Source organism: Oncorhynchus masou, chromosome 9 (assembly GCF_036934945.1).
Source record: "Oncorhynchus masou masou isolate Uvic2021 chromosome 9, UVic_Omas_1.1, whole genome shotgun sequence".
Classification (NCBI taxonomy): domain Eukaryota; kingdom Metazoa; phylum Chordata; class Actinopteri; order Salmoniformes; family Salmonidae; genus Oncorhynchus; species Oncorhynchus masou.
In genome coordinates this window covers 54,911,156-54,931,710 of record NC_088220.1, presented here as the reverse complement: position 1 = coordinate 54,931,710, position 20,555 = coordinate 54,911,156, and the positions used below count along the sequence as shown (strand labels likewise).

Sequence of the window (20,555 nt, the reverse complement as noted above, 5' to 3'; positions counted from 1 at the left end):
CCCAGACCCCTCTGCTGTTACTCTGTTTATTATCTATTCATAGTCACTTTAACTCTACCTACATGCACATATTACCTCAATTACCTAGACTAACCGGTGCCCGCCGCACATTGACTCTGTACTGGTACCCCCTGTATATAGCCTCACTTGTTATTTTACTGCTGCTGTTAATTATTTGTTACTTTTATTTTCTATTTATTTTTTAATTAACACTTTTATTTTTTTCTTAACTTCTTAAAGCATTGTTGGTTAAGGGCTTGTAATTAAGCATTTCATTGTAAGGTCTACACCTGTTGTATTCGGAGCATGTGACAAATACAATTTGATTTGATATGGATAATTAGGTAAAACTACGTTCCCAATCGCTATCTCTGTCCATTACCATTCCAGGAAAGTGTCAATTTGAGCTAGCCAGCCACCGTAGGACAACACCACAACAAGATGCAACAATTCAAGATTTTTTCTCTCAATGTCTGTCTTTAATGTGATGTAATTGGTGTGAAGCCAAATCCAAACTGTATTCCCTTGACACTTTTTATTTTGGTGTTCCAGGACCATTAACAGTTGAGCTCCCTCAGTTTAGTTCAATGCTGATTGGCTATTATTCGACTAGCGACAAATCTAGCGACTGTACTGGTGTTATTGGAGACTTTTGGAGACGTGAAAGCAGGTATTGTTCTTACTCTTCTCAATGAGCAGCGGGTGCTGCCGTAGGCCCAACCCCCATCCCAATGCACTCAAAGGCGGCCCAGTCCTCACGCAGCAGTCCCTCCCAGCTGCAGTCAGAGCAGGAGATGTTCACCCCTCCGCGTCCAGACTGCAAATGAATCACGCATGCAGGAAGCTGCTGCTGGCTGATCCCGCCCTGGCTTTACATTCAGGGTGGGATGTAAATGTAAAATGTTCTTTGTCTGAAAAAATAAATCACTGCACAAAAATAAATCACTGCATTTGACTCACACAGCCTCTGTCACTTACTCACCTTGTCCACTGTGTGTGTGCCTCTCTGTGACACAAGCTAAACATCTAGCTGGCTAGCTCATCATGTCTCAGTCTAAACTGTACACTCAAAAATACAGAAAGTAGTGGGAATCAAACCCTGAATTTAAAGGCTGGTTGAAGCCGTTTATTGGAGATGATACACGGGCATACTGCCTGTATTGTAAGGCTGATTTCTATGCCAAACTTAGTGATGTAAAAACACACATGACAACTCAACATACTCAAAAGGCAAAGCCTTATAACAGTTCCACCCAAAACAAGCTGCCATTTATGGTTTAAAAAAATTGACTCTGCAAAAAAGGCTGAGGCCACCATGGCATTAGCTATCGCTGAACACTGTTTGTTCCATGCTGGCATGTGATCACATTGGAGAAGCATGTAGAGCTGCTTTCTCAGACTCCACTGCTGCTACCCACTTGAAAATGCACAGGACAAAGAGCACAGAAATTATTAATGGTGTTCTAGCACCATACTTTCTGAAAAGGTTGGCTGCAGATGTGGGTGACCAGCGTTTCAGCCTCCTCCTCGATGAGTCCACGGATGTAAGTGTTTCTAAGTACCTGGGGGTTATGATAAGGTACTTTAGTGACACCAAGCAGACAATTGTATCAACATGTCTGGGGCTTGTTGAGTTGGAGGGAATAGATGCCAAATCTATAGCCCGTGCTGTTGTAGCTTTCCGCTGTTGTGGCTTTCCTCGAGAAGTGTTGTCTTAAAAAAGAGAAACTCCTGGGGACAGGGACTGACAATGCCTCTGTTATGACGGGGATTAACAATGGGGTCCATAAAGTGCTGAAGGAGGAGTATGGCCTCAAATATCTGGTTCTTATTTGCTGTGTGTGCCACTCTCTGCAGCTTGCTCATTTGTAGTTCTAAACATATTTAGGGTGTTTTTTTACTCACGTTTTGTCTCTCCCGTGACATTATTCCTCTCTCTTACAGCGTCCATCACAATTACATGCACATGGCCAATTATGCAAATTAGGCGATGGCGTCATTTAGCGACTTCCAGCGACATTTAGGACAGTCAATAGCTACTTTCCTTACTGAGGAGTTGGCAACACTGGGTCGCTAGCTTCTCTTGCATTCATTCAATGCCACGGGCGCCAACAAGATCATACTCTTTTTGCCTAGACGGCTGGCGCTGGCTGGCTGCTGCAACATAGCGTCAGATAGATGGGCTAAACATAAAGAGACAGAGGGACACTGTTTCGCTCGCTTGGGTGCTTTCTCGATGAGATACATTTTGCCTCTTGCGAATTGAATGACACTATGAAACTCAGAGAGACGAAATATAAATATAAATTTTTCCTTGGTCAATTTTTGGGGGAAGCCTGGCTTTCCTTTGCACCCATAAATACACGCCACTGAGCATCAGCACCATCCTCAAGATTTTTAAACTACATTCCAAACACCAGCATGCTCCCTCATGATACGCCCATTAATATGTTATTAGCCATTAGGTTGTCGTAGCCACACCTTTCACTTCTCCGATTTGTTCAGTGGACAGACGTTCCTCCGTCAATCACACATTAAATCATTGAAACGTGGCGTAGGATTGGTCTAGTGATATTACGCCGGCCTTATCCTATTTTGCCCGGCGCAGTTGGACCATAGGCACGTCTGTCAATCTAGTTAAACCTCTATTTCCGGGTCTGAAAGTTGTTGCAAAACAGCCTCCATTGACTTCACGGGCAAGAGGACAGTTGTCAGCTACTGCACATTCTATAGAAAGCATCCCTTCAATAGTAAGTGACTGACAATTCCTCGGTATATTTTAAACTATCTAGCTAAAGTTAACTAAGTGATTCATTAGCGTTGATGTTGGGGTGTGAAGACTAGCTAGCTAACTTAGTAGCTAGTGTGAACAACATGCTTAGGTTAAATCTATGCATTCAACGTTACCCAAATTAAAAATCGAAATTTTGCCTCTTTATATTCGATAGTGGTGCAGTTACGCCACAATCTTCACTTGGTAATCAAACGACAACGTCTTTGGGAAAGCCAATGAGTTACTTCTATAGCCTGTGAGGAGTGCAGGTCGAAGATACACGTGTGTGCATTACATGTCATGCATACTGAATCTTCTTCAATGATAAGCCAAGCTTAGACTAAATGTATAGGTAGCTAGATTGCTTAAAAGTGTGTGTGTGTGTGCGTGTGTGTGCGTGTGTGTGCGTGCGTGTGTGTGCGTGTGTGTGTCTTTGTAGAGATGCTAGCTGAGGTGTTTCAGGTGCTGCGGGGAGCAGGGAAGGTTGGCCAAGCGTTTGCCAGTACACAGGGGGAGATGCTGAGGATAATGGCCTGTAACTCCACGCTGGGCACTGGGGTCAAAGCTGCCCAGGAGGTGGTCGAGGGCGTGATGGGCACAGTCATGGGTGGTTCTGCCATGGTATGTTCACACGGGAGAGAAGGGGGGCCTTTCTGCACACATCAAATAAATAGATGTACACACATTATCACAGTTCAATGCCCTTTTCAGCTTTGAGGCTGCATAAAGTGTTTTAGTACTCTGCCTAATACAGTTGCGTGCACCATGGTGTCTATTGCCTGCCGTGACATTGAATGAGGCACTGAATGTGACGTTTTCCATATTCAGCAACAGTCTATCAAGGATGATGTGTTCCCTGATGCTGAGGGATGGGAGGAAATGGACCCGGATGAGGCTGCTAAATGGGCGGTGGGCTCTGAATTCCCCCCAGGCCCAGGGGCCACAGAGATGCCCAGCGGAGTTCCTCCCAGCCCAGCCCGGGGTCCAGGGGGAGCAGGCTTGCCTGGCCAAAGTGCCCGGTTCCTACACATCGCCTCGATGCAACACCACACCAGGTTTGTCCATGACTCGGTAGTGGCCAGACTCACCCCAGAGGACATCGAGAAGGCCAGGGAGTCCAAGCAGGCACTCTCCAGGCCTATTGTTAAGCAGAAGGTCAGTGATGTATGCTTACCTCCTGGGCTGGCATTGTAGTTGTAAATCATGATGGGGACATTGGGGGTTAAGTTGGTCTTTGCTATATTAGGAAATCATTTCCCCATTTTCTAAAGAAGTATGCAATGGTGGTCTTTATACATACATTTTATACATATACATTTATACTACTGTACTGTGCTTCTCATGAATATTGTAAATCTAAATATATCCTTTGAGATGAACCAGTTTTATATAGGCCTACCGATGTGGTACTGTATTATTCCAGGTATGTGCTATAGCTGAAACATGGTGGCATGTAGTCTCTCAGGCCCTTATGTTATGTAACATCTCTTACTGTGCAGTGTTATCCTTTGGCACGAGACTGTGGTCTTTTAGCCTAAAATAATTTAGATGTTGCAGGTTGTAGCTCAAATTAGCTAATTTGATTATGTTTGGTGTTAGATATTGTTTTAATGGAAGTCTCATTTTAACAGCTTAGTGATCGTGCAAGAGAGAGGAAAGTCCCTGCCACAAGAATCAGCAGGCTGGTCAACTTTGGGGGTAAGAGTTTCACCGCAGTGAATGGAAATCAACCCCAGATATTGCAGTTTTATTAGGTACACCTATAGGATTCTATTGATAGAAGGCCATACAACCGATACCTAAAGAAACATGACCCAGCCAGCATGCAGCTATATTACAATCAATCAAAATTTCTAGTACATTATTAAATCAACCATTATAGTCATTACATCATTGCACAGCCCAGTCCCTATGACCTTGATTTTACTGGGGCTAAGCTGCCTGCCATCCAGGACCTCTACATCAGGCGGTGTCAGAGGAAGGCCCTAAAAATTGTTAAAGACCACAGCCACCCCAGTCAGACTGTTCTCTCTACTACCACATGGCAAGTGGTACCGGAGTGTCAAGTCTAGGACAAAAAGGCTTCTCTGACTTAAATGGCACATGTGTATGATGGCCAGACAAAGGAGAGATCAGTGTGCGTCTCAAGTGAAACAATGTAGTGTTTGGCACACTTCCTTATGTCTGTCTCGTTGGCAGGTCTGGCAGTCGGGCTGGGACTAGGTGCCATTGCAGAGGTGGCGAAGCAGTCTATGGGAGCCAAGCGTGCAGGTACAGTTGAATTCGGAAGTTTACATACACCCTAACCAAATACATTTGAACTCCGTTTTTCACAATTCCTGACATTTAATCCCAGTAAAAATTCCCCGTTTTAGGTCAGTTAGAATCACCACTTTATGTTAAGAATGTGAAATGTCAAAATAATAGGAGAGAGAGGGATTAATTTCAGCTTTTATTTCTTTCATCACATTCCCAGTGGGTCATAGCTTTACATACACTCAATTAGTATTTGGTAGCGTTGCCTTTAAATTGGGTCAAACATTTCAGGTAGCCTTCCACAAGCTTCCCACAATAAGTTGGGTGAATTTTGGCCCATTCCGCCTGACAGAGCTGGTGTAACATGAGTCAGGTTTGTAGGCCTCCTTGCCCGTACATGCTTTTTAAGTTCTGCCCACAAAGTTCTATAGGATTGAGGTCAAGGCCACTCCAATACCTTGACTTTGTTGTCCTTAAAAACATTTTGCCACAACTTTGTAAGTATGCTTGGGGTCACTGTCCATTTGGAAGACCTGTTTGCGACCAAGCTTTAACTTCCTGACTGATGTTTTGAGATGTTGCTTCAATATATCCACATAATTTTCCTGCTTCATGATGCCATCTATTTTGTGAAGTGCACCAATCCCTCCTGCAGCAAAGCACCCCCACAACATGATGCTGCCACCCCCGTGCTTCACGGTTGGGATGATGTTCTTCGGCCGGCAAGCCTCCCCCTTTTTCCTCCAAACATAACGATGGTCATTATGGCCAAACAGTTCTATTTTTGTTTAATCAGACCAGAGGACATTTCTCCAAAAAGTATGATCTTTGTCCCCATGTTTAGTTGCAAACCGTATTCTGGCCTTATGGCAGTTTTGGAGCAGTGACTTCTTCCCTGCTGAGCGGCCTTTCAGGTTATGTCGATATAGGACTCATTTTACTGTGGATATAGATACTTTTGTACCGGTTTCCTCCAGCATCTTCACAAGGTCCTTTGCTGTTGTTCTGGGATTGAGGTGCACCTTTTGCACCAAAATACGTTCATCATATAGGAGACGGAACGTGTCTCCTTCCTGAGCAGTATGACGGCTGCGTGGTCCCATGGTGTTTATACTTGCGTACTATTGTTTGTACAGATGAACGTGGTACCTTCAGGCTTTTGGAAATTGCTCCCAAGGATGAACCAGACTTGTGGAGGTCTAAAAAATGTTTTCTGAGGTCTTGGCTGATTTCTTTTGATTTTCCCATGATGTCAAGCAAAGAGGCACTGAGTTTGAATGTAGGCCTTGAAATACATCCACAAGTACACCTCCAATTGAGTCAAATGATGTCAATTAGCCTACCACAAGCTTCTAAAGCCATGACATCATTTTCTGGAATTTTCCAAACTGTTTAAAGGAACAGTCAACTTAGTGTATGTAAACCTTTGATCCACTGGAATTGTGATACAGTGAATTCATCTATCTGTAAACCATTGTTGGAAAAATGACTTGTGTCATGCACAAGGTAGATGTTGTAACCGACTTTCCAAAAGTGTGGTTTGTTAACAAGAAATTTGTGGAGTGGTTGAAAAACGAGTTTTAATGACTCCAACCTAAGTGTATGTAAACTTCCGACTTCAACTGTAGGTTCCTCCAAGCATCTCTGAAACACCCTGAGATGAAGAAGCTGCGTGATAGGTTGTTCGATTGACCAACAGGCTGGCATTGTGTTGAATCTGGACTGATTGGAAGTTCCTCTCAATATGGCTTGGTTCACCATTGAATGTTATGATATACAGTGTTTCTCATGTAAGAGTGTAGTTACTCTGGTCTTGGTCATGAATTCAGACCTTAGTTTGTTTTACTGAATGCTTGCTTCTCTCTATCATTGTGATTCCTTAATAAACTCGACCATGTCTCTCTCAGAGGGTGCCCTGTTGGACTCTCCTCTCCTGTCCGAGGCCAATGCTGAGAGGATAGTGGACACCTTGTGCAAAGTCAGAGGGGCAGCCCTCAAAATAGGACAGATGCTCAGTATACAAGGTATAATGGTCTACCCCTCCCCTCTGTCACCCATCACATTTATCTTTGATGAATTCAATTGGAATACTTGTTTGATGGTTATGCTGCATCTATAAAGGCATTATAGATGCTACATTACATCCTATGTAAAGTGTTACCAATTCAACACATTATGCATGCTAGGTAAAATGTAACGTGTTGTGCTCTTCCTGGTAGATAACTCCTTCATAAACCCCCAGCTACAGAAGATCTTTGAGCGAGTCCGACAGAGTGCGGACTTCATGCCCGCTTGGCAGATGAATGTGAGTCATACATAAACTGAAATGATTATAAAAATAAATGTATTTATGCTTTTATTTAACTAGGCAAGTCAGTTAATAACAAATTCTTATTGACAATGAAGGCCTACGCCGGCCACACCCGGACGATACTGGGCCAATTGTGCGCCTCCCTAGGGGACTCCCAATCACGGCCGGCTGTGATACAGCCAGGGTGTCCGTAGTGACGTCTCTAGTGCAGTGCCTTAGATTGCTGCTCCTATCGGGAGTATTCTTGAACTTCAGATATTGTACAGTAATATTGGACATTCCACTGTTACGACTGTTAGCAAGTCACTTTGGAATCGAATTGAAAGCCAACACTCTCCGCTCTGCTGTGTATGTGACTGCAGAAAGTTCTGGAGGAGGAGCTAGGTGCAGGCTGGAGGGAGAAGCTGTCGTCGTTTGCGGAAAAGCCCTTCGCCGCCGCCTCCATTGGCCAGGTGCATCACGGGATGCTGCAGGACGGCAGGGAGGTCGCCATGAAGATCCAGGTGAGGGATCCCGTACTCTCTGACATCCAAAGAGAACCGGGCTGCATTTCCAGGTTCACTAGTATAGCAGCAATAGTATCAGTCAATGACCCATGAATAGATTAGGTTTTATTTGTCATTGTAAAATGTAGATTATTTATCTTTGGCTGAACAAAAAAAAAAACAACGTCTACCTAAAATCCTGATCTCTAGTTAAGGGTTGGTTGCCTCTTTTTAACAGTAACTTGTAAAACATGTTCTTGTTCTGGGAAAGAGATTATCGCAGTGTTTTTGTCACGGGAGCTCTAAGATTAGATTCTTGTTATTCTCAGACAGTCTTTGTTGTTTTCTCATGTAACTCTGGGTGTCTGTTCTCGCTCTCTCTCTCAGTACCCAGGAGTAGTTGAGAGCATCCACAGTGACATCAACAACCTGATGTCTGTGCTGAAGATGAGTATTGTTCTACCAGAAGGTAAGGGTTCAGAAATCCAAACTAATAATAATGTATTCAACTTATATAGTGCTTTTCATTACTGAAATAATCTACTTGAATCCTTTGTAGTGAGAAAGATATCCTAGTACTTGGGAAAATGCCCTCAGGAGCCAGCCTTTACATTGACATTTATTTTCTCACAGGCTTGTTTGCAGACAGTAGTCTAGAGGTCCTTCAAAGAGAGCTGGCGTGGGAGTGCGACTACAAGAGAGAGGCGGAGAGTGCCAAGCATTTTAAGTAAGCCCTACATCACTGAGTCTGTCATAAAGCATGATGTCTCTTCAGAAGGATAATTAACTTGAATAGCCTGTAGTAGTCCTCTTAGTGTATCCAAATGTTACTATACAGTGAGTATAAATTAAATACCACCTTCCACAGTATTGGGGAAGCTGGCCCTCATGTGATTTCTATCTTTATTTATTTCAGTTCCTGTCAGGATGATACGCTCTCTAATGCACTGTGAATCTGATGGTAGTACAATTTGTGGGCCTGTTGTGTATTGATGCATAGCAATGTACCAGCTCAGTCCTGTTGAGCAGATTAATGATTTCTGTCTGCCTCTGACCTCAGGTCACTTCTGGCGGATGACTCATTTTTCCACGTGCCATTTGTGGTGGACGAGCTCTCAGGAAGGAGGGTTCTGGCCATGGAGCTGGTGTCAGGGGTACCGCTGGACAGCTGTGTGGATCTGGATCAGGAGACAAGGAATCAGGTTAGAGTTGACCTCCACCCAGGAGAATAAACATTGGATGAATGTGGTGAATGGCCTTTTTCCTTGTAGCGCTGTGGGGTGATGTTGTGGCCACAGCATTGCCTAACCTTAGTCTAACTCCGTGACTGGTTGACTGACTGGAGACCTTTTTTTGTAGCTCTGACTGTCCTTAACTCAGAGTTTCCCAAACTCAGCCCTTTGGACCCCAAGGGTACACATTTAAATTTTTCTGCCCTAATACTACTAGAGGTCGACCGATAATGATTTTTCAGCGCCGATACCGATTATTGGAGGACCAAAAAAAAGCCGATACCGATTAAACGGACAAATTATTTTTTATTTATTTATTTAGTTCATTTTTTTAATATATATTTGTAATAATGACAATTACAACAATACTTAATGAACACTTATTTTAACTTAATATAATCCATCAACAAAATCTATTCAGTCTCAAAAAAGAATGAAACATGTACAATTTGGTTTAAATAATGCAAAAACACAGTGTTGGAGAAGAAAGTAAAAGTGCAATATGTGCCATGTAAAAAAGTTAACGTTTAAAGTTCCTTGCTCAAAACATGAGAACATATGAAAGCTGGTGGCTCCTTTTTAACACGAGTCTTCAATATTCCCAGTTAAGAAGTTTTAGGTTGTATTTATTATAGGACCATTTCTCTCTATACCATTTTATATTTCATATACCTTTGACTATTGGATGTTCTTATAGGCACTATAGTATTGCCAGCCTAATCTTGGGAGTTGATAGGCTTGAAATCATAAACAGCGCAATGCTTGACGCATTGCAAAGAGCTGCTGGCAAATGCAGGAAAGTGCTATTTGAATGAATGCTTACGAGCCTGCTGCTGCCTACCACCGCTCAGTCAGACTGCGCTATCAAATCATAGACTTAATTATAATAAACATACAGAAATACGAGCCTTAGGTCATTAATATGGTAAAATCCGGAAACTATAATTTCGAAAACAAAACGTTTATTCTTTCAGTGAAATACGGAACCGTTCTGTATTTTATCGAATGGGCGGCAACCCTAAGTCTAAATATTGCTGTAACATTGCACAACCTTCAATGTTATGTCATAATTATGTAAAAATTTGGCTAATTAATTACGGTCTTTGTTAGGAAGAAATTATCTTCACACAGTTCGCAAAGAGCAAGGCGGCCCAAACTGCTGCATATACCCTGACTCTGCTTGCAAAGAACACAAGAGAAGTGACACAATTTCTCTAGTTAAAATAAATGAATGTTATCAGGCGATATTAACTAAATATGCAGGTTTTAAAAAAATGTTCTTGTGTATTGATTTCATGAAAATAATTGATGTTTATGGGTAGGTACTAGAGGTTGACCGATTATGATTTTTCAACGCCGATACCGATTATTGGAGGACCAAAAAAGCCAATTAATCGGCCAATTATTTTTTTTTGAAATAATGACAATTACAACAATACTGAATGAACACTTATTTTAACTTAATATAATACATCAATAAAATCAATTTAGCCTCGTTTAAATAATGCAAAAACAAAGTGTTGGAGAAGAAAGTAAAAGTGCAATATATGCTAACGTTTTAGCTCAAAACATGAGAACATATGAAAGCTGGTGGTTCCTTTTAACATGAGTCTTCAATATTCCCAGGTAAGAATTGTTATGTTGTAGTTATTATAGGACTATTTCCCTCTATACCATTTGTATTTCATATACCTTTTGACTAACAGTATAGCTTCAGTCCCTCTCCTCGCTCCTCCCTGGGCTCGAACCAGCAACACAACGACAACAGCCACCATCGAAGCAGCGTTACCCATGCAGAGCAAGGGGAACAACCACCCCAAGGCTCAGAGCGAGTGACGTTTGAAGTGCGCCCTAACTAGCTAGCCACCAGCCTGGTTACACCAGCCTCATCTCGGGAGTTGATAGGCTTGAAGTCATAAACAGCGCAATGCTTGACGCACAATGAAGAGCTGCTGGCAGAACGCACGAAAGTGCTGTTTGAATGAATGTTTACGCGCCTGCTTCTGCCTACCAAATCTCAGTCAGATACTTAGATACTTGTATGCTCAGTCAGATTATAAGCAATGCAGCACACGCTAGATAATATCTAGTAATATCATCAACCATGTGTAGTTAACTAGTGATTATGATTGATTGTTTTTTATAAGATAAGTTTAATGCTAGCTAGCAACTTACCTTGGCTTACTGCATTCGCGTAACAGGCAGTCAGTCTCCTTGTGGAGTGCAACGAGAGAGAGGCAGGTCGTTATTGCTTTGGACTAGTAAACTAAGGTTGCAAGATTGAATCCCCCGAGCTGACAAGGTGAAAATCTGTCGTTCTGCCCCTGAACGAGGCAGTTAACCCACCGTTCCTAGGCCGTCATTGAAAATAAGAATGTGTTCTTAACTGACTTGCCTAGTTAAATAAAGGTATTAAAAAAAAAAAATCGGCGCCCAAAAATACCGATTTCCGATTGTTATGAAAACTTGAAATCAGCCCTAATTAATCGGCCATGCGATTTAATCGGTTGACCTCTAAATACTACACAGCTGATTTGAAATGAACAAAGCTTGATGATTAGTTGATTATTTGAATCAGTTGTGTAATGCTAGGTCAAAAACCAAAACGTTGCACCCCTTGGGGTCCCGAGGACTGAGTTTGGGAGACCCTGTCTTAACCGTTAGATAAGTTGCTAAGTTATGACTCTGCACACCACCTGTATAATGTGCTCTGCTCAGTTGTCATTGATATGAAGATATGCATTTCTCCCCCCCAAATCCTGGAGCAATGACTCATACGCCATTGTCTCTACACCCAGAAGTAGAGGAATCATTCATATTTATTAGATGGCTCAAGTGATTGTGGAATCTGGTTTAAAATGACTCCAGGGTTCTTACTTTGTGAGCAGACGTTTCACTCACGATTCAGCACCTGTGGCGTTGGGATTAAATGAAACTGACAGATAAAGGAGAGCATTATTAACACTTTAAAAGGCGCTCTAAAACCACATTTCTGACGCAACACTATGCACATGGCTCATTTGGACCAGCAGGGGGCAGTATCCCAAGTCGAGTGGTGACACTGATATCACTCACACTATGTAGGGGGTGCATCCCAAATGTCACCCTGTTCCCTATTTGGTGCCATTTTGGGACTCAGTTTAGGAGTGGTAAACTGACCCCTGTGGTCCCACATCTCCTCTCCCCTGCAGATCTGCTTCAACATCCTACAGCTGTGTCTGAGAGAGCTCTTTGAGTTCCGTTTCATGCAGACGGACCCCAACTGGGCCAACTTCTTTTACAACGCTGAGCAGAACAAGGTGAGAGGGCGAGTGAGCCTTTGACGAGATGCTGGCGGTGTCTCATCTGCCACCCTATTCCCTATATAGTATGCTACTTTTGAGCAGAGCCCACAGGGTGCGCTGATTTTTATGTAGGGAATTGGGTGTCATTTGGGGACTTAACCTCTGTGTCATTCATCAATACCGTGATTCTAACCTTCAATCATGTTTTTGTATTAAATAGCTTCATAATGGATTTCATGTACACTGAAATACACTGAATACATGTATAAAAAATGTATCATACATTTCCATAAGAAAATACCACTTTATTCCCCGCATTCATGAACATGTGTGATGGTGATTGTTTTGGTGGGGATGTTACGTAGTTAATCCTCCACCCACTTTGTGTCTCCAGATTATTCTGTTGGATTTCGGTGCGTGCCGGGATTTCCCTGAGGCCTTCACAGATGATTACGTACAGGTAAATTAATCTGAGTCGTGTGCATTAAACGCCAAACGAAAGAAAATGGATCGAAACAGGGATGTACTACCTGGACAACGTTTTGCCTCGGTGTGCCCTAACAATTACCCGATGGATGACAGATCCCATTAATATTTTAGACCCAGGAGCACAGCATATCAAATGGCTTTGATTTAGTGCTCTGTAACCTTTTTGATGGCGCAAGTTGGTCTGTCTGTGTCCAGGTGGTGCACGCAGCCTCCATCGGAGATAGGGAGACTGTCCTGGAGAAATCCAAGGACCTCAAGTTCCTCACGGGGTTTGAGGCCAAGGTAAGAGGGTATTTTTGTGCAGTGATAACCATGGTGTCATGAAGCGTATACATTTTTTTTAATGTGTGGTTTATGACATCGCCCTTCTCTCTCTCTCTCTCTGTTCCCTTTCTCCTCTCCTTCTACTGGGGTGGGGTTGTATACATAGCCATGTACTTTTCTACACTTTTGAGTCAGTAAAAAAAACCGAGGGACATTTTGAGACCATAATAAAGGTTCATACATGCTTCTAACAAGAAATAAAGCATTGTACATGCGGAGTGTTACCAAGTTGTGTTGAAAATGCCCCCTCTCCCCAGGCGTTCCAGGACGCCCACGTGGAGGCGGTGATGATCCTGGGCGAGGCCTTCGCCAACTCTGACCCCTTTGACTTTGGCACCCAGAGCACCACGCAGCGGATCCAGAGCCTGATCCCCGTCATGCTGCGTCACCGCCTCACCCCGCCCCCCGAGGAGACCTACTCCCTGCACCGCAAGATGGCCGGCTCCTTCCTCATCTGTTCCAAGCTTGGCGCCAAAATTGCCTGCAAGGACATGTTCCTGGACATCTACAATTCCTACCAACAGCGGCGGCTGGAGAAGGAGCAGGCTGCCCAAGTTCAGGCCTAGATGGGGTCAAAGGTCATTACTAGTGGTCACTCTCTGGCAGAAGTCCCATGGCTGTGGACCAGGTTTATTTAAGAGAGGGTAACTGTACTACATGGGTGATCTACTGACTCCCAGTACTTTGACTGTCAGTGACTTGATGCCATTCCACCACAGTAAGGAGCGGTAGGTGGAGTGTCTGCTTGTATAAACGAACACAGAAAGAAACTCTATGGCATTTGTGTGATTGAATCACTTGAGATTGGTGTTAATAATATTTGTTTAATGTAAAGGTATGAAGGCTATATAACTGATTTGAGCTGTGTCTCTGTTGGGGGGTAATATGTTTTGAGTGTTTGGGTTTGTGTTTTTGATGTACCCTGGTCCAATGGTTTACAACAAACTCATTTTAATGCAGATTGATTATTACATGTTAATGCCACAAACATGACATTTGTTTCTGAAAATGGCACTGTTTGTACTAAAAGGCATTTTGACACCGAAAAGTTATTTGGACATAATTGTACACACTACAAAGATTACTCTTTCAAATATTGTTGCAATCTTCCAACAGGTATATTTTGGGCAAAAAAAAAAGATAAATATCTGGGAGATTTACTATTTAATGCCAGAAAATATCTTCTTCTATCCTAGTCTCAAAATACAAGGCTTATTTCACTGCCTTGTTGGGTTGCAGTATTAAGCCATCTTGTGAATGATATGTTAGAAGAGCAGTGTTTGTATGTATTTTAAAGGACTGTTTGATGGAAATCATAGATGTCCTTAAACAGTGCAATAAAATAGTCCTGCTAGATGACGCCAACTGTAAAAAGCCTTGGCATAAATATGTGCGTTGACATTTTCACATGATATGCTGTACATGCACTTTGGGCCCATACTTCAGCTCCATAGAGACAAATTATTATTCTGTGGGTTTCCATCCTTGCAATAAACAGTTGACTAAAATGGAGACCTTTTGCCACTGGCTAGCTGCTTAAACAGGGGTTTAATTCAGACCCAAACGGGCTGAAATGGGGAGGACTAAGCTCAATTTCTCCAATAAGATGCATTAATTTCATTGCAACGGTTTGCACTAATGAATATACCTCTGTGTTAGCAGGTGCCTGCTAGTAATGAGGTCATTTACCTGGTCAGTAGGTAACATGAAAAACCTTTTAGACGTCTTCACTCTGATGATTAAGAGTTTGGGCAGGGAAGTGGACATTGACTAACTGGCTCTTGCGTTGCTGTATGTGCTGCTAAACTCTGATGTTCACAAGGAGAAGCACCGCAAGGCGCACACAGAGATGAAGGTTGGGCTGCTGTCAGCCCTGCCTGTTGGACTCCCTTCGTCATTCACTGTTCATGTCTCTGGACTGAAATAGAGTAGACCTTCCAGGGTCGACATACACAACATTATGATAATAGATCCTACCATTCTAATGCTATTTCCTCCACAATAATCTAATGGACAGTCATCCACTGTGTTTAATCATCTCTGGCCCATCTACCTTGTCCTTGCACCAGACATACCCTTGATTGTAAAAGTAGAATATTGACTAAGTAGACTTTCTGTCAGACCCTGAAGCTATCAATAATGTTTGATCACAGTCTAACTCTATTCAACCCAATCACAGTAAAATACAAGAGGTCAGTGTATTTGTTTTGAAAACCTTAACTATGCTTTATGAGAAGCGTGCTGCGCTGAAGTCCTGTAGGCACAAGCTTTAAGTTACACAAGTACGCATGTAGGGCCAAACGAGTATGAATGTTAGTATTAATTGCCACTTCTCAAGATATTTATCAACTAAGATGTAATGACTAGCACATAAACTGGGAAAGGAAAGGCTCAGTGATGCTGTAGTATAGCGTAATGGAAAGTTGGATTGCAACAGTGCTAATAATGACCAGATGGTTTTAGTTTATATCGGCATGAAAATTGACATTTTATTAGGCAGCACATTCCACTGTTTCTTGCTAAAAGCTGATGTTACTGAAACCACAAAGTCATTTGAGGAAATCTATTTCTTATAGAAGTTAAATCTGGAGACTTTTTAGGATCTTCACAGTCAGATTTGATCTCTGAAGCCTTTTAGCCCACACATCAATCATTCAGTAGATTCTCATCCACAATCTTGAAGGCAGGACATCATGGCATCTTCTGCCTGACAAGAACACATTTGTCCATTTAAAGCCCATTTATTTTAGTCTTAAATACCAATTTAGGTTTACTACAATCCAACTTGAAAGAAAAGAGCTGTTAATTAAGTGTGCAATAGTGTAGCCACTTTTTAAAAATGAATATGGACACCCGAGTGGTGCAGTGGTCTTAGGCAATGCATCTTAGTGCTAGAGGCTTCACTACAGGACCCTGGTTCGAATCCAGGCTGGATCACAACCGGCCGTGATTGGGAGTCCCATAGGGCAGCGCACATTTTGCCCAACGTCGTCCGGGTTTGGCCGGTGTAGGCCGTCATTGTAAATAAGAATTTGTTCTTAAGTTCTTAACTGACTTTCCTAGTTAAATAAAGGTTAAGAAATATATATATAAATAAACACACGGTGGCGCTGTAGAGTGTCTGAAACATGGGTCCGTTGTGTTTTTGTAAAACTTTAACGGGTAGAGTAAATTTGCATGTCCGGGCGTCTGTGCCAATAGGCTCGCTCAGAAGGCTGGGCCAGCGACTGGAGTTGGGAGAGGAACCCAATCTGTGCGACAGTAACTGCACAGTCAACTAAAGCATAAATATTACAAAACATTTATCGAAATCGTTATTTACTGCTCGTCTTGTTTTTTTGTTTTATTGTATCATAAGCGGATTGACTCGTACAATTATTTGCATCAAGAAGACCACTTGCCCGCATCGAATCATCGCTCCATCCAATGTTCATGAAGACATTCTGAAATTACATGTTCTTCCATATTTCGTTGGGGTTGGATTACACAAAAGGCGGCACGGACCCACACAATTATTCACTCTTCTCATTGGTGAGTTCACTCTATATTCCCTACACCCCATACCGTTATTTATGGTGACTTGATGTTTTGTTGATTTTGAATGGTTAATAATGAATTCATCTCCGCGCGTGCATGTCTTGGAACTCTTCTTCGTTTTCAAATCCAAGAAATGGGATCAATTAGTAGGAACAAGATGCGAAACAATTTAGATCGATTGAAAAATAACTGCAGCCAATAGTTTTGAAATAGGCTATTTATATGCATGTAATATGTTAAATGATTTGCAGTGTCTGCAGTAGCATATGGTTCAGTCAAGACCACCCTTACAAGCCGCTCTGCATTGCCGAATCATTACGTTCTGAGTCAGATGTATATACCATTGTATTCTGCTTGTTGTGTGGAAACATGATCTGGGTTTTATTGAAAGGTAAATTATGAAATATCTGTGTTCGGTGTAATAGAGCCATATGCCCACCTTCTATCGTGTTCTGTGCGGCTGTAGTTTTTGCCTATTCTGCTCTACAGTAATACATTTCAAAAACGCGCCCTGCATCTTTATACGTCGCATGCCTGCAATGAAACACCTTATACTCTCATGTAGGCTACCTGTCCGCATCCTCTGATATGGCGAAGGGAACAGTCAACTGGAACAGTATAGGTGCGGCTGAAAGGAAGTGTAGTTTTGCTGCTGTATCTTATTGTAATGGAAGGCTATAAAGAACATCAGTTTTGTGGACCTTCCTTCCGGCCGTGTGGGAATGGGTGGAGAACGACAAGCAAGGGCCGGATCGACACTCACATTATGCAGAATATATGACTGGCTTCACTGGTGTGTAAGCCTAGCACTATGGTAATACTATGACACAATGACTTGCGGGTTCTGATACCCTGGTAGGATGGTTGAGATATGTGTCCAGACAAGCATCCAGACATTGACCCCAGATGTCCCCCACACGATACACTCATCCACTTGTTCGAAACCAATGATGATAGAGGCTGGGGTTGATGATGAGGGTGCATCATACTGTAGCAGGCATTCAAGTTTCTTGTCATCCCATCATGGCCATACTTATAGGCCCTGCCATTGGGGCCTTGTTGTCACCATAAGGCAACAATTATGTGACTCAGCAGAATGTAATACATTGACAGATGGTGCTTATGTGCTGTATTGATCTGTGACTCCGCCCTGAGACTGACAGCAGGGGTAGATCTCAATTGCATAGACCTCGTGTCCTCTCTCATCGGCTCCTTCTCAAAACCCATTGGATGAGCAAGCCAGATTTCCTCCCCTCTCGAGGAGTGTGCAATTGGGATCTTCCCAAGGACTTCTGGAGGCCAAAGTGTTGACAACTCAAGACAAGTTTTACATCAAGCCACCCACGCGTGAAATACCCCCATCATCTTATGTGCAAAGCAACACCAGGAATGATCTGTTGAGTACCATGTGTATTTATCATTTCAAATAAAAAAGCTGCTTAAATGCTTGAGCTGACATATAGGTATGCATATCATGTATCGATAAACAACAGTGCATTATAACATTCTTTACATGTGTCTTGATTGCATACCTTACATTCTTGAGCACAGCGGGTCATGTTATTCAGTGGGTGTCTGTCAGTCTGTTGGCCTCTGAGTGTTATGGTTTCCCCTCCTTGGTGTCACATGCCGAGCATTAACAATGGGGACAGTGTGGCTCACCTGCCTGGATAGCTAGGAAGCTGCATGGGCAGGACTCTCCAGGGCAGAGCTGGGTCTGACCTGGGTGCCGCACTGTAGTGCAATGACTTTAAACTTAGGCCTATTGTCTTGGCTGGTATTGGCCCATTTTAATGCAGCCCACTAAGAAATGGTTGAGGATTTGGGTGAGGAGCACGTACAGTTGAATGAGCAACTGTTTGCCTTGCAACCCCTCATCTCCCCAAATCGTTTCCCCTTCCTTTTAGATTGCAGCATTTAAAGTTGGCACCCTTTTGTTAGCCAGACGGACACACGGAGGGACAGACCAGCTGGGCCCACAATGGGAGGGGGTTAAAGGTCATCCAATCAGTGGCGAGTTGAGCGGCAGCCGGCAGCGGAGGGCGTTGCTCCCTTTGTGATAATCAGGGTGTGACTGGTAAACAACGGGCTGAACTTCCACCCCACTCTGACCGGCATTGTTTGAATATACTGTTTAGGGTTTTGTAACTTCCAGTCCAGAACACAGGAGGTGCCTTTTTTGTCCAGCCCAGTGATATATATAGGTTACTAAAGGAAGTGACTTTGGGATGTGCTGTTCTTGTTAGCCTCTTGACAATTATCATGTTTTTACTCTGAGTCTGTGTGAAAGGGACTACCCTCCACTAGTAACATAGCATTAATTATAGCAGGCTATTTTGGGTGGCTGAATTAATCACAGAAGAGAGAGGGAGAGAGTGAGAGAGAGAGATGGGAATTAGCCAACAGGGACAAAAAAGCTATTTATCGCCTGTTCTCTCTCAGCCCAACAGAAAATCCTCAGGTCATTGGAAATGATTACATCAACGTGTGCATAGCTTTGAGCCAGAAGATTCTCTTGTCTTCCTCAATTTGTATTTCTGTCAACTGCTTTTTTGCACACAGACATTCATACATTAGAACTTTCTGATCTTCTCTGTGCCTACAGTGCCTTGCAAAAGTATTCACCCCCCTTGACGTTTTTCCTATTTTGTTGCATTTCAACCTGTATTTTAAATTGATTTTTATTTGGACTTCATGTGATGGGCATACACAAAATTGTCCACATTGGTGAAGTAAAAAAAAAAACTTATTTCAAGAAATTCAAAAAAATAAAAAACAGAAAAGTGGTAAGTGCATATGTAGTCACCCCCTTTGCTATGAAGCCCCTAAACAAGATCTAGTGCAGCCAATTACCTTCAGAAGTCACATAATTAGTTCAATAAAGTCCACCTGTGTGCAATCTAAATGTCACATGATCTGTCACATGATCTCAGTATATATAGACCTGTTCTGAAAGGCTAAAGAGTCTGCAACACCACTAAACAAGGGGCACCACCAAGCAAGCGGCACCATGAAGACCAAGGAGCTCTCCAAACAGATCAGGGACAAAGTTGTGGAGAAGTACAGTTCAGGGTTGAGTTCTAAAAACATCCCACGGCGCTCCATTAAATCCATTATTAAAAAATTGAAAGAATATGGCACCACAACAAACCTGCCAAGAGAGGGCCGCCCACCAATACTCACGGACCAGGCAAGGAGGGCATTAATCAGAGAGGAAACAAAGAGACCAAAAATAACCCTGAAGGAGCTGTAAAGCTCCACAGCGGAGATTGGAGTATCTGTCCATAGGACCACTTTAAACTGTACACTCCACAGAGCTGGGCTTTACGAAAGAGTGGCCAGAAAAAAATAAGCAAACACGTTCGGTGTTCGCCATGTGGGAGACTCCCCAAACATATGGAAGAAGGTACTCTGGTCAGAAAATTTAGCTTTTTGGCCATCAAGGAAAACGCTATGTCTGGCGCAAACCCAACACCTCTTATCAGCCCGAGAACACCATCTCCACAGTGAAGCATGGTGGTGGCATGTTTTTCATCGGCAGGGACTGGGAAACTGGTCAGAATTGAAGGAATGATGGATGGCGCTAAATACAGGGAAATTCTTGAAACCTGTTTCAGTCTTCCAGAGATTTGAGACTGGGACGGAGGTTCACCTTCCAGCAGGACAATGACCCTAAGCATACTGCTAAAGCAACACTAGAGTGGTTTAAGGGGAAACATTTAAATGTCTTGGCATGGCCTAGTCAAAGCCCAGACCTCAATCCAATTGAGAATCTGTGGTATGACTTAAAGATTGCTGTACACCAGCGGAACCCATCCAACTTGAAGGAGCTGGAGCAGTTTTGCCTTAAAAAATGGGCAACAA

The 20,555-nt window shown here is 42.9% G+C and overlaps 2 protein-coding genes across 2 annotated transcripts in view; both read left to right on the top strand.

Annotated features, from left to right (window-relative positions):
• The first annotated feature begins 2,663 nt into the window (after positions 1–2,663).
• On the top strand, positions 2,664–14,657 carry LOC135546230 (atypical kinase COQ8B, mitochondrial-like). Its single transcript, XM_064974485.1, has 15 exons — positions 2,664–2,750; positions 3,213–3,394; positions 3,602–3,928; positions 4,405–4,471; positions 4,973–5,044; positions 6,937–7,053; positions 7,249–7,334; positions 7,703–7,843; positions 8,213–8,294; positions 8,459–8,552; positions 8,886–9,027; positions 12,249–12,356; positions 12,736–12,801; positions 13,026–13,112; positions 13,412–14,657. The coding sequence occupies exons 2-15, from the start codon at positions 3,215–3,217 to the stop codon at positions 13,718–13,720; spliced, it is 1,878 nt and encodes a 625-aa protein (XP_064830557.1). The 5' UTR covers positions 2,664–2,750; positions 3,213–3,214; the 3' UTR covers positions 13,721–14,657.
• Positions 14,658–16,379: 1,722 nt separating this feature from the next.
• LOC135546228 (numb-like protein) overlaps positions 16,380–20,555 on the top strand; it is a 72,488-nt gene continuing 68,312 nt past the window's right edge. The window contains exon 1 of the mRNA XM_064974482.1: positions 16,380–16,685. The gene's annotated coding sequence lies outside the window, so the exon portion shown is untranslated. The remainder of the gene's footprint in view (positions 16,686–20,555) is intronic.

Bases quoted from the DNA above. Each gene is read 5' to 3' on its own strand.
- LOC135546230 (XM_064974485.1), top strand. From the start codon at position 3,215: ATGCTAGCTGAGGTGTTTCAGGTGCTGCGGGGAGCAGGGAAGGTTGGC. The intron at 5,045-6,936 runs GTACAGTTGAAT...TGTCTCTCTCAG, and splicing joins TATGGGAGCCAAGCGTGCAG to AGGGTGCCCTGTTGGACTCT. The intron at 7,335-7,702 runs GTGAGTCATACA...ATGTGACTGCAG, and splicing joins TGCCCGCTTGGCAGATGAAT to AAAGTTCTGGAGGAGGAGCT.